Source organism: Letharia columbiana (assembly GCF_014066305.1).
Source record: "Letharia columbiana isolate WasteWater2 chromosome Unknown xfSc0000006_s0, whole genome shotgun sequence".
Lineage (NCBI taxonomy): Eukaryota > Fungi > Ascomycota > Lecanoromycetes > Lecanorales > Parmeliaceae > Letharia > Letharia columbiana.
In genome coordinates this window covers 110,001-123,166 of record NW_023501150.1, presented here as the reverse complement: position 1 = coordinate 123,166, position 13,166 = coordinate 110,001, and the positions used below count along the sequence as shown (strand labels likewise).

Below are 13,166 nucleotides of genomic sequence, written 5' to 3'. Positions count from 1 at the left end.
CCATAATGCAGTCATCCAATGGTCAAGGGTGGCCAGCTCTGGTTTGAGCCAAGCCGAGCAGTACCTGTATGTTGACCTTGTCGATCTTGTGTTGCACTGAAAAGGCGGAGAATTTACTTCTCTCCCAAGATGTGTTTGGACTTGGAGAACGGGGTCCGAACGTTGGCGCAGTCACCCGTGCCGTTGTGGCGCGTGTATTAGCGTATGCACTAAGGTCCGGAAGGCTTGCCGCTGACAAGAATAGATTATTAATGACTTTATCGTCTCCAATATCGAAATCTACTTCGTTACTACCTTCGTAACAAGTAAAACTCCTATATACATTGCTTAGCCATTTCTTCATTATTTTCTTCTATCAATCCCACATAGCTCCTATTCAACATCCATTGTATACCATCCTTACTTTACTCAATAAGCGATTTCCCACAGTAAGTCTGCATTCCTTTTCATCTCTTAATCGCGCTTCTCCCTTCAAGCAACTCAACATGTTGTATTCTCAGAAGAACACAACAGATCCGGAGCTCAGTGCCACCTCCTTGTTCTATAATGAAAGCACACAGGCCACCCATACGCCAGTATTATCTTATCTCAACCGCTCCATCCTCTCTACTGTAGCCCGTCTGTGCGATCCCAAATAAAGATCATCAAACAATTGAAGCCAGCGAGACAACTGCGGCTCTGCGCTTTGCTATGGATGGATTCGTTTCGCCTTTCGCGGGAAGCAGGTACTAAGGCTACCCGACTAACCGCAAAAGCGATTTAGCGGCCAAATCATTGACGCCAAGTCAAGATCCTGACACGCTGACAATGACCGGGGGGAAAAACAAGGAACGAGCTCTAAACTGCTGTCTTTAAATAGTGCCCGAGGTCCCCCGCTGGCTAGACATTCAATCTTGCAAACCGACCTGACCGGAGTGCAAACCAAAGCCTTAATTAAACCGTCGCCGCCATGTATATCTCCAGCCTGACCATCTTCGCCCTCGCCATCGTTACCATCCATGCCTGCAACCCCGGCACCGACGGGTGCGACCATCCTGGAAACTTCACCGGGACACGTGAGCCATTCATTCTCCACTCCCACCCGACCGAGAAAATTAGCTGACGACAGAAAAAAAAAACAGTAACCGCACTCAAGGACCCCGCGGCCGCATACTGCAATCCCGGCAACCAGACGTCCATCTACGCCAGCATCCCCGCCTCCTTCTACAACCCGCCCGAGTGAGTCCGCCACACCCTACCCACCCCACCGGGCCGCTTGTCTTTCCCACCCAAGCGGCGGCGACTAACTCCCGCCAGCGAGTCCCCCTGCGACGCACCCATCAACGTCACGAACCCGAGCACGAAGAAGACGATCGAAGCGATCGTGATCGGGGAATGCACGACCTGCGCCGGGGACAACATCCAGCTGACGACGGCAGGATTGGAGGCGTTGTCGCCGAGTAAGTGAACGCCTTGTTCCCAAAGAAGATTGATTTCCTCGAGGTGCGGAGCGGAAGCTGATGGCATGGCAGATGGGAAAGCCAACAAGGCGCCCACGACGGTCAAATGGACTTTTATCTAGGCCACTTCGGTCCTGCGCCGAGAGGAGGAATGATGGGAGCAAAAAGCATGAAATAGTTTCCGGTCATGATCTGGACGAAGCGATGGTAGGGAGTTTCACGGGATATGGACAAAGATTGAAAGCGTCGGCATTGGCGGGACACGGCGAGAATATATATATGTAATGTACATGGAGATATGACAACCGGAAACGTCATGTCCAATCCAAGAAACCGAGTACAAGGACAGGGCCCACGCGATTGCAAGACCGAGACCGCACAGTCCTTCCGCGTGTAGAGAAACCCGATACCGCTCACCAGCAAACCCTACTTTCTGTTAACAATCTCGCACTGTCTACACCCGACCAGAACCCCCACCAATCTCCCCGCCACCCCTCCCTCCCAACACGCCACCACACCACCTCCAGAACCACGAAAACTCAAATCGCACCAAGAGCACAAGCCTCCAGGAAGCTTTCATTTCACATCACATCACCTCATCCCGCAGCAGCGAACATCCCAACCCCAACCCATCCATCAAACGACTCCATCAATCTCCCCCCGCCCCACCCAAACACAAACATACCCCCAACCATCCCCACAACAAACCAACTCCACACGACCCACTCCCCAAACCTTCCCCTCCCCCCCTCCCTTCCCCCCCCCCCCCCCAATCTTCCCCATTTCCCCTAACAGCCCCCGACCCCCTACACCAACCCCATCTCAAACCCCCCCCTCGAGCCCATCGAAACCCATCCGCCAGCGATCCCACACATGGGCGCCAACTGCCCGGACTGGGACGGGGGGGGTGGGGGGGACGGTGAGGGAGTGTGCTTTGACGATGGAAGCGGATGATGTCTGAGCGGAGAGGTTGGCGGGTAGAGGATGAGGAGATGGGTTCGTGGGAGGTGAGTTAGTGGTGTAGATGGCTGATGGAAGAGGTGTGGAGGGGGGAGGGAGGGAGGGAGGGAGGGAGGGAGGGAGGGAGGGAGGGAGGGAGGGAGGGAGGGAGGGAGGGAGGGGGGAGGGAGGGAGGGAGGGGAGGATTGGCAGGCGACTGCTGGGTGAGTTGCGATGAGGCGTTGGCGGCTTGGTCTTCACTGTCGCTGGCAGACTGACGGGGTTGGATCGAAGTTTGGGATGGTTGATGATTCTTCAGCTCGATGAAAGATTTCCTGGCTTAGACCCGGCTGTTATCGGGATATCGATGGCAAGCTATTCTAATCCGCTCTGCCTCTTCCTCCTTACGGCCTTCACGTCGGAATGATAACGGCGGCGGAAAATGTCCGAGTTACCCGGTCAGATTGCTTACCGCATCGCCTCTGCTTTCTCGACGATCCCTTCGATCAACTTCTTGAACTCCGCCCTCTCCTCCAGAGGCAAATAATGTCCCCTGCCCTCAAAGATCCTCTTCGTCACACCCATCTCCTCTCCTCCCAATTCCTTCGCCAGAATCTCCCCGTGCGGGACCGTGATCAGATTGTCCGTGGTGCCGTGTATCACTAGAATCCTCTCCCTACCCACCTTCTCCGCAATCTCCGTCAGCTGCTCCGGACTCTTCTTGTGCCACCCTGCGGCCAAAGCTTGGCAGATGAAGCCCTTGCGCGTGAAGCCTTCGGTATCTTGGCGCTTCGTGAGTTCCTGAGCCGCGAACCGGTCGCCGTTGGTTGGATAATCGCCGTCCTGGTCCGGCTGCGAAAGCCATGAATCGCTGACACGTGTCTTGACCTCTGCGATTTGCTTGTCGAGAGACTTGGGGATGCTACGACCGTCAACATCGAGATTCAGCGCCCGTTCAGATGTTCCTTACAAGATGTTGATGCGATCCCGTAGGTTTTCGAAGTAGCCCTTTTCTTTGTCAGTAAAACTCCCCGCTCAGCTCACCGGCTCTCGGAACGTACAATGGTATTCTTAAGTTGCGCTGCTGTTGATACGAGGGAAAGACTGGCCATTCTTTCAGGGTCCAGACATGCCTAGGTTCCCGTCAACACCGCTTCCAACGCTCCGCTCGCGGGTCTGTACCATCTCCTGGGCTATCATACCGCCCATGCTGATACCGATGACATGGACGGATCTTTCGCCAATCCAGCCAAGGTGATCGAGCAGGTCAAAGGTATCCTTGGCCATCTCGGACGTCGAATACCGCATGACCGGCTTGTCGCTTTCGCCCATACCGCGGTTATCGAAAATGAGACATGAGTACTTGGAAGGCTGGTCATGACCGAAATCTACGGTCTGTCGTTGCCAGTACCATTTGAAGGCGCCAAGACCCATGATCCACTGGCTTCATCCCTCAGCCTTGGACACACTTCAATTTTTTTGCTCGTAGCCCGATCCATTCTACCGTATCTTGGATGCGACTTACTACTAGCTTTACAGGCCCAGCGCCATGGATCTCATATGCGATATCGATGGGACCCCCTCTCCCGTGCGCAACAGCACATCTTCCCTTCTCCGTTGGCTTGAGATCCCAGATGACAGTGTTGAAAGCCGGATGTTCAACGACTTCGGCAGCAGTAAGAGACATGTCTCGTCTTTCAAGGAGACACGCCGTCAAGCGTCGCTTCGACGTTTCAGAGATCAGCAGGGTGTTGAAGCTGAAGATAACGGAGTAAGATAGTGGGTGGGTGCACGGACCGCCGAGATTGGGCACCATGCGGGGGGTCTCCCGTGATTATGCTCCGAAATTCTTGGCTGTGAACACGGGCGTTTATGATTGATCGCATGTTAAACAAGCCATTCCTTGTTGCATATATGAGAAGACCTATCGAATACCTTGTCCATCGTAAGCGACCCAAACATGTAAACAGCGTGCCACACTTCTTTTACTTTAGTGTTTCGTGTGGCTCATATGCATACTTTATGCAGTTGCGCCAGCTAAAAAGGTAATAACCCCTGTCAGTATGGGTTGCCGTACTTAGTAATCATGATATCTCGGTACCCGGCGGGCATGCCCGAATCAAGGTTACTCCCCGAGCTGCCCCGAAGAAGAGCGGGCGGGGCCCCCGAACACGCACCCAATCAAAAGTGCAGCTGTGCCGACACGAAACAACGGCGCAGCTTGGGATTTATTCCCCCGCTCCATCATCCGCCACAGGAACACCCTGAAGACGTGCATGCTCAATGTGAAACCATACTACCTATACAATATCAGCACATATTAAATCGCAGATTAAACACACGGAGGAGGCTGAGATGATGATCACTCTACAAAGGGCTGGGCTTACGCTCGCCTGCCTTTCTTCTCTCTCTGCTGTCCATTCAACGTTCTCCTTCTACCTGCGTCTGCGATTACTGAACGCATAGAATCCCCAGCTGGTCTGCGATTCGACCTCTGTCCCTCTCACCACTAACCCATCTACCAAAATGCTCGTCCTCAACATCGCGCTGCTTGCCCTGAGGTGAGTGACTCACAATCCCTCAGGCGCAACCCCCCTCCTCTCCCACCCCACCCCCCGAACTGACCCACCAACCCCACCAGCGCCCTCCCCACCGCCCTCACCAAAGCCCCACCTCACCACCTAACCCACCCCCACACCGCCAGCAGCACCTTCTCAACCCACCCCGCCAGCAGCACCTTCTCCACCCACCCCCCCGCCACCAACGCCACAACGCCCCTGACGTCCACCCGCCCCATCGCCGGCACCGGCTGCCCCACCGTCACGAAGACGGTCGCCAAGACCGTCGGCGTGTGCGAGGAGATCCGATGCCTGCCCGTGCTGGTGGGCGGCACGACGCCGGTCGCGACGTCCACGTTCGCCGTCGGCTGCGCGTGCCCGGCCGCGACGCCGACGGTGACGCTGAGCCGGTGCGATTTGGGGTGTGAGGGGTTGACGGCGTGGGTGTATGAGACGGCGGGGGGGATAAGAGGGGGATGTAGGGCATGAGATGGGATGGGATGAGAGAGGGGGGTTGGGGGCGAAATGGGATGAGTGGAAAGCGGGAGACTGACTGACTGACTGTTCATTCGTTGTATATATCTAAGGATTTTGTTGGATGAGATTAGATATCTATAGGGCAAGAGGGCCTTGTCGAGCTGGTTCTTGGGATGCTAGGCAGTCGCTACCGCCAGTACGGAACCAAAAAGAAATGGGAATACTAAGCCGTTCGACCTGCTCTTGCTCGCTCTTGCTCTTGCTGCTCTTGCTCGCTGATGTTTATGTCGCTCGTCTTGGCCTTGTGTGTCCGTTATTCGTCAAAGTGTCAAACACTCCACACTCACTCACATTCACGAAAATGAAAAATATCTGGACTCTTGTGCTCAATCGGTTGTTTTTTTAGCTGCACCTCTACATCCATGTTACAGCCTTAGACCTGCGAAACGATTCTAACACACACAGAAGCAAGCAGCAAGATCTTCTTTCCCCTTGACCGTATCCTACATCGCAGCTACAGTACTTACCCCCAACGGGAAACCAGACCAGCAACAAACACCGTGCGCACGGCTTCAGGCTCGCGACCTACAACCAGCTATCGACCACCTAGATGCCAGCGCAAGGATTCGAATTGACGGCATCTTTCAGGTTCTGCGGGATCGCACCCGCCGTCACGGCCGCTGCCCACGTCTTTAGCCCGATTCCAGAGGCCCCAACTCGAAGGAAACTCACCTTGATACGACCACCTCCAATCATTCCTCCCCGCGATATAATCCACCTTCCAGCTCCAGAAGATCCAGCCGTCCTGCTTCTCGTACGCCTGGATCTGCGCCGCGAACCACTTGGCATACCAGCCGACGTGGCTATCCGGCGGGGCGAACTCGGAACTGTTCCACTCGAGGTCGTCGGCGACGCTGAGGCTGAACTCGCCGACCACGGTGGGCCAGTTGCCGCCGCGGTCGTCGTGGCAGGATTCCTTGAGGTAGGCGGCAGGGGTTCGGCCGGTGCCGGGGTCGTTGATGCCGTTGTCGTCGGAATATTTGAGGTAGCGGTGGTCGTCGTAGGCGGCGAAGGTGTCGTCGGTGAGGTGTTGGTGCGGGTCGCCGGAGCCCCATTTTGCGTTCTACGTTTCGTATCCATCAATCAGTATTCTTTGATCGGGTGTGGGACTCCCTTACCATCATCTGGATATGCAGAAGGTTGTTCGGGCTGATTTTGAGGGCAGCTTCTGCGGCTCGGATGCGCGCCCATGCGGTGGGGTAGAACGTTTGCCTCATGGAATCCGTTTCGCTGTTGCTGCCTTGGACGGGCTGGCTGAGGATTTCCAGCATGCCGACATTCCTGTAACTCTTGTCCGTGTGGATGATGTTTGCCATCCATTCGAGGAACTTGTACGCGCGCTCGTACTGGTAGTCAACGTAGAAGCCTGGCGTCGAAGCAATCTGGAAGTTGGTCAATTACTGTCCGTCTCCACATCTCTCTGCCAAACATACCTGTCCGGTATCTGCATTCCGAGCAACCTGGGCTCCCGGCGCACCATGCAAATCAATAATGATATAAAGTCCTGCGTTGCTCGCCCATCCACAGATCTGCTCCAGGTAGTGGAGTCCCCCTTGCGGAAAATGTTCGCTGTTGGAATACACCAGATCTTCACGGATCCAGTATCCAACAGGAATCCGAATAGCATTCAGGCCGTACGACCGCATCTTAGAGATATCCTCTTGGGTGGTCCAGGTGTTCCAATGCATTGCCCAAGCCTTGTTGGCTTGAGTCTGACCAAGCTTACTGACGCAATCGAACTCGGATGCTGTACCGCCGCAACCCATGCTGTTCCACTCATCACTGGCCATCCAGGGCTCGACGATGAATTGAGAGCCGAGATTGACTCCACGGAGTGGCAAGGTGGCAGAAAGCCATCGCATGGTCTCATTCTGGTCCCCTCGTGGCATGATGGGAGCTTGGTGCTGGTTAATGCCACGGCTCAGAAGAGGATGTTGCCTCGAGGGCATCCATGCCGCCGAGAGGCTTGCAGAGACCGTGATTGCAAGGGTGAGAGACCGCATCGTTAGTGACACACACCGAAATGTAGGTTGAATGTTTGGGGGACCGCTGATGATCAAATACAGAAGCAATGAAAGCTAGCTTGATAGTCAAATCGAGGTGAGAACGAGAGTGAAAAGAAACCAGATCAGATACTGGATTTGAGCATCTTATATACATATGCAGTGAGATTTCAGGAAGTCGGCATATTGAGCGTGAGCAGAGCCTACCTTTGGGGCTTATTCATTACATTGCGCTTCCTGCACCCTCCTCGATCCTACACATTCCTGCAGTCAGCTTTAGCCAAGGCACCAAACTCTGCTGCGTCTTGTGATCCGAGTTTGTGCGTGTCATAACTCGCAGGTGCACCACTTTTTCGTAAACGGACCACGACGATGATGGCTACGTTACCTGAGGATTCTCTGATGCCCAAGGAAGAGGAGCATCAAGATCTTAGGTGTCTAGTCTTGGTAGAGCTACTCATTCTGTAGCCACATCAAGGTGTGCAGCTCAGAAGATTGACGAGGCTGAAGTTCTTGTGGGTAGGAGGATTGTTAAATTACTCACTTATTATTCTATGAAACAGGAAGCCTGCAGCAGGATATAACCCCACCAAGCAAAGCAAGATAATTCATCCCATCGGCTGACAGCGTGTAAAATTCAGCAAATTCAGGGGTTCCGCCCGAACATCAAAAAGTCCCTTCTTACAACCTATCACGACTCAACAACGAGAACACGTATTGAAAAACCTTTCATTTCGCAATTGTTCTACTTAAGCAGATATCAAACTTTACAGTCGAGAATTCTACTGTAAAGCGTGTCATTAAAAACTTACTGCGTTGTAAAAATATGGCACTTTGGATGTTCTGCTCGCAACAGTGGGACTGTGGGTTAGTGGGTCCATTATGAGGCCATAGCGTTGGTGGCTATTGGTACCCTTGTTGGTACCCCTATTGGTACCCCGGCAAGGGGTTGAGGACAGATATCCAATACGAGCTATATAGCCACCTATTTTACATCTATTAACGGCTCTTTATTCGATTTCGTCTCCTTTAAAGCTATATTATTTTTCTTTTCTTTTATAATTAAGTTTATATAAATTAGTCTTTATTTAACTATTATAAGTACTATCTAACTATTATAAATATATTCTATACTCTTATATACTTTATAATAGCTCTCGCCGCTATTACCAGATCTAAAAAAAGCGATTAAATGTATTATCTTCGTCTTTAAAGTTATTAAAAAAGACTTTTAACGTAGTTAATAAGACTAATAAAGCTCTTAAAACTAAAAAAAGCTCTTAAGGCTACTAAGGCTCTCACACCTTTCCTTCGCAAGAATATTCTTATATATAATACGTTATTAAGTACTATAAACCCGGATTAGATAAATAAAACGCCTTTATTTATTACTAAAATAAATCTTTAAGAATTAATAGCTTAGCTATCTAAGATTTAAAAAGAAGTAAAATAATCGCTATTTTTATAAGGATAGAGTTTATAAATTATATCGTTATTATCGCTACTATAATCGTAATTATTATTATTATTACTCGAATATATTAGATTCGAACTTATTTAACTTTAAATCGAATTAAAAGAAAAGAAGAGAGATTCTTTTTCGTTATATAAAAGATAAGAAGCCCTTTCTTAGTATTACTAAAAGATTTTAAAGTATAAATATTAAGTACTTTAAATAAATCTTCTTCGAGATCTTTAAGACTAAAAATTTCGCTAAACTAGCTTATATATATATTATCTCGATTAAGAAGAATAAGAATATTAATAATTATCAGTATATATAACAGAATAAGGTAGGGCTGAACTAGAAAACCTTGAATTTGTATGTGCAGCCAATCATCAATTCAGGGTCACTACGCTCTTTGGTTAGACCGGCTGAGTCAGCCCGGTAGCCCTCCCGAGCTCCCTCATCAAAAATTTGTATGTAGAAGTTTTACACTTTGAAGTACTCAGCTTGCGATACATACAGTTACTTCATAATTCCTCAAATTGTAGAGCTCGCTTTGCGCTTTCTAACGCTGTAAAAATTATGAAGTTTGGCCTACTATTGGTGGATTAAATGGACATTCAAATATGGTAGTCATGGTAGTCACACCAGACGCGTCCCGGATCGGATAATAATCCTTCCACCTGTTTGTTATTCTTCCACCATTCTACCAATTCTACCAATTCTACCAATTCTACCAATTCCACCAATATGAACACATTTACCCTCGGTACCCTCGCACTCAATTAAACAAGAGGAGGATCTACAACAGGCGAATGCGGAGAACACTGCGGAGAACATTGCGGAGACAGTCATCAGCAGCAGTGACACAACAGGCCTACTCTCCACGGTCTCACACCAATCCACTCAGCCAGTGCAAGAGAAGTCACTACAGCAGGCGAATACGGAGAACACTGCGGAGAAATCAAGCGACAACAAGGCCCCCAGCACCAAGAACAGGCTCAGCTCTCCAAGATCCCACGTCATATGCTCTCCACGATTCCACATCAAATCATCACTCAGCAAGCGGAGAACACCACTGTAACTTGGCCTGTCATCCCCACTGCATTGAGGAGTAAGAGGAGGAACTACAACAGGCAAATGCGGAGAACACTGTGGAGAAACCAAGCGGTAATAAGGCCACCATCGTCAAGAACACGGCTCAGCTCTCTAAGATCCCACGTCATATGCTCTCCACGGTTCCACATCAAATCATCACTCAGCAAGCGGAGAACACCACTGCAACTTGGCCGTTCCACATCAAATCATCACTCAGCAAGCGAAGAACACCACTGCAACTTGGCCTGTCATCCCCATTACATTGAGGAGCAAGAGGAGGAACTACAACAGGCAAATGCGGAGAACACTGCGGAGAAACCAAGCGGCAACAAGGCCACCATCGTCAAGAACGCGGCTCAGCTCTCCAAGATCCCACGTTATATCAGTTATCCACTCAGTCAGCCACTCAGCTAGCCACTCAGTCTAATACTCTACAAGAGGAGGAGTAAGAGGAGGAACTACAACAGGCAAATGCGGAGAACACTGCGGAGAAACCAAGCGGCAACAAGGCCACCATCGTCAAGAACACGGCTCAGCTCTCCAAGATCCCACGTTATATCAGTCATCCACTCAGTCAGCCACTCAGCTAGCCACTCAGTCTGATACTCTACAAGAGGAGGAGCAAGAGGAGGAACTACAACAGGCAAATGCGAAGAACACTACGGAGAAACCAAGCGGCAACAAGGCCACCATCGTCAAAAACACGGCTCAGCTCTCCAAGATCCCACGTCATATGCTGTCCACGATTCCACATCAAATCATCACTCAGCAAGCGGAGAACACCACTGCAACTTAGCCTATCATCCCCACTGCATTAAGGAGTAAGAGGAGGAACTACAACAGGCAAATGCGGAGAACACTGCGGAGAACACTATGGAGAACACTGCGGAGAAACCAAGCGGCAACAAGGCCACCATCGTCAAGAACACGGCTCAGCTCTCCAAGATCCCACGTCATATGCTCTCCACGGTTCCACATCAAATCATCATTCAGCAAGCGGAGAACACCACTACAACTTGGCCTGTCATCCCCACTGCATTAATATGATACATCACTGCAATAACGTCACAAGAGGAGGATCTACTATCACAGTCAATTGGGCCTCTACAGGAGGAACATCGGACGATACATATTTGGACGAATTAAAACCGTCCGATGTCTTGCTCTGACAGCTATTTCATTATTCGAATGATTTCACTGCGGCAGGAGATAATGTGGGATTCACACCACTAATTGGCATGTTGTCTCCATTTCTTTCCGGTATTTCGATACTTCTTGCCATAAGAACATGGCCTTTGTCTGTTTTTTTGTGGGCAATTATTACGGATCAATCCTTCACACTTGATACACCTTTCTAATTAGGCCTTAGCGCGCCTCTCTCCGCATATATATGCCTATATACCGCATAGATTAAATTAATTTTGTAGTGGTGGAAGTAGGTCAAAAACGCACAGCAAGCGATCAGAGTTCGATTTGACTTAGGGCTAGGGCTAAAATTCCATTTAACTTAGAAAAATCCAACTCCATTTAACTTAGAAAAATGAAAAAATCCAACTCCATGAATTTAATTCATGGGCCTTTACTTGTAATTATATAATATATTACTTTTATATATACTCGATAGTTATTAATTACTTTATATATATTAGTATAAAAGAAAGACTTAAATAAGATTCTATATACGTATGCTATTCGCTTACTACGACTATCTATTATCTATAAATTTAACTTTATCCTCGCTTATTATCTCGTTTTTATTATAGTATATATTTAAAGTAATTAAGATAATCTTAAGATTTAAGAAGCGAATAATTAGAGTTATAAAGACTTTCTTATATCTAAAGGGACTTATATAAGTAATAGTAAGCTAAATATCGATATATCTAGCCCTAATAAGCCCGTTATAGTCGAAGAATTAGAATTTATAAGAATTTTAATAGAGGTAGCTATTTTCGCGAGCGCTATATCTACTTATATATCTATATAATCTATTAATAAAATTATTCGATAAATAAATATCTTAAAATTCTAAATCTAGCTATAAGTAGCTCTAATTATTTATTATTAGATAATTATATTATTAAGATAAAATAACTCTTAGAGTATTCGTAGATATCTTAATCGCTATAGTATATATCTAAGAGGTTTCTATACGCGCTATACGATCTATTAAACCCGAATTTACTTTATTAAAAATTATTAATAATTAATAATTAATTTAAATAATTAAACGATTACTTAAATCTAATATTTATTAAGATTATTTCGACTATTCTTCGAAAGAGCGCTAAGATAGATTTTTGAGATTATATCTTAACTTATCGTAGTTAAAATTATCTATTAATATGTTAAATATTCTAAATACTATTAGTAAACCTTTAAAAAATAGCTTTAATAGTATCGCTTAATCGAGATTAATTCTTAAAACGAGCTTTACTATATCTATTCGCTACTCGATTTAATATCAAAATATAATAAAGATTAAAGACGAATTTATAACCTCTTATTTTTATACGGCTACTTAGTTAATAATAATATTTAGATAAAATAAGATATATTAAAATATACTATATACGATAACGCAGTAATAGTATTATTATAGAAAGATTTAAAGGCTTAATTTATTAAAAGAGACCTTAAAGACGTCTTTAGATATATATTTATCGCTATATCGAATTAATAATTATTTAGTTTTAATTGCGATAAACGCTATTAGAAGAAACGATATCTATTATTTAAACTATATATATTATCGTTTCTATTCAATTTCTTTATAAAGGCCCTTATTTAAATCTTAATCGCGATTTTTCTATAAGAAGTAATACTTTATTATCTAAATGATTTCTTTATAATTCTTTTATTAGATAATAATATAATTATATATATCTAGTAGTTTAATTAGCTATATAATAAATTAGATCTTCGAATTAATTATATAAAGAATATTATAGATTTTATAGTCGAGTTTTTAGAAATCGAATTCGATAGTATTTATATAGAAGCGAGATTTCCCTCGAATAAGCTAATTAAGGCGAGAATTATAACTAAAAATCTTTTAAAAAAAATAATTATCTTATATTAAAAGCTCGAGTTAGCGATTAGCTTTCTCTCTTTTACTATTAAAGTTATAATTTTAGAAAAAGTA

At 46.9% G+C, this 13,166-nt stretch overlaps 5 protein-coding genes across 5 annotated transcripts; 3 read left to right on the top strand and 2 right to left on the bottom strand.

The window, feature by feature from the left end:
- Positions 1–949: 949 nt before the first annotated feature.
- Positions 950–1,561, top strand: HO173_012982 (uncharacterized protein; the record flags this gene model as incomplete). Its single annotated transcript, XM_037314811.1, has 4 exons — positions 950–1,055; positions 1,122–1,218; positions 1,297–1,439; positions 1,512–1,561. The coding sequence occupies 4 exons, from the start codon at positions 950–952 to the stop codon at positions 1,559–1,561; spliced, it is 396 nt and encodes a 131-aa protein (XP_037158337.1).
- Positions 1,562–2,846: 1,285 nt separating this feature from the next.
- Positions 2,847–4,194, bottom strand: HO173_012981 (uncharacterized protein; the record flags this gene model as incomplete). Its single annotated transcript, XM_037314810.1, has 5 exons — positions 2,847–3,300; positions 3,349–3,386; positions 3,440–3,511; positions 3,561–3,818; positions 3,904–4,194. 5 exons carry the CDS (start codon positions 4,192–4,194, stop codon positions 2,847–2,849), a joined length of 1,113 nt encoding a protein of 370 aa, XP_037158336.1.
- Positions 4,195–4,904: 710 nt separating this feature from the next.
- On the top strand, positions 4,905–5,425 carry HO173_012980 (uncharacterized protein; the record flags this gene model as incomplete). Its single annotated transcript, XM_037314809.1, has 2 exons — positions 4,905–4,939; positions 5,020–5,425. 2 exons carry the CDS (start codon positions 4,905–4,907, stop codon positions 5,423–5,425), a joined length of 441 nt encoding a protein of 146 aa, XP_037158335.1.
- A 594-nt stretch (positions 5,426–6,019) lies between these two features.
- Positions 6,020–7,362, bottom strand: HO173_012979 (uncharacterized protein; the record flags this gene model as incomplete). Its single annotated transcript, XM_037314808.1, has 4 exons — positions 6,020–6,093; positions 6,146–6,536; positions 6,592–6,855; positions 6,907–7,362. 4 exons carry the CDS (start codon positions 7,360–7,362, stop codon positions 6,020–6,022), a joined length of 1,185 nt encoding a protein of 394 aa, XP_037158334.1.
- A 2,587-nt stretch (positions 7,363–9,949) lies between these two features.
- HO173_012978 (uncharacterized protein) lies at positions 9,950–10,435 on the top strand (the record flags this gene model as incomplete). Its single annotated transcript, XM_037314807.1, has 1 exon — positions 9,950–10,435. The coding sequence occupies one exon, from the start codon at positions 9,950–9,952 to the stop codon at positions 10,433–10,435; it is 486 nt and encodes a 161-aa protein (XP_037158333.1).
- Between the last annotated feature and the right edge of the window lie 2,731 nt (positions 10,436–13,166).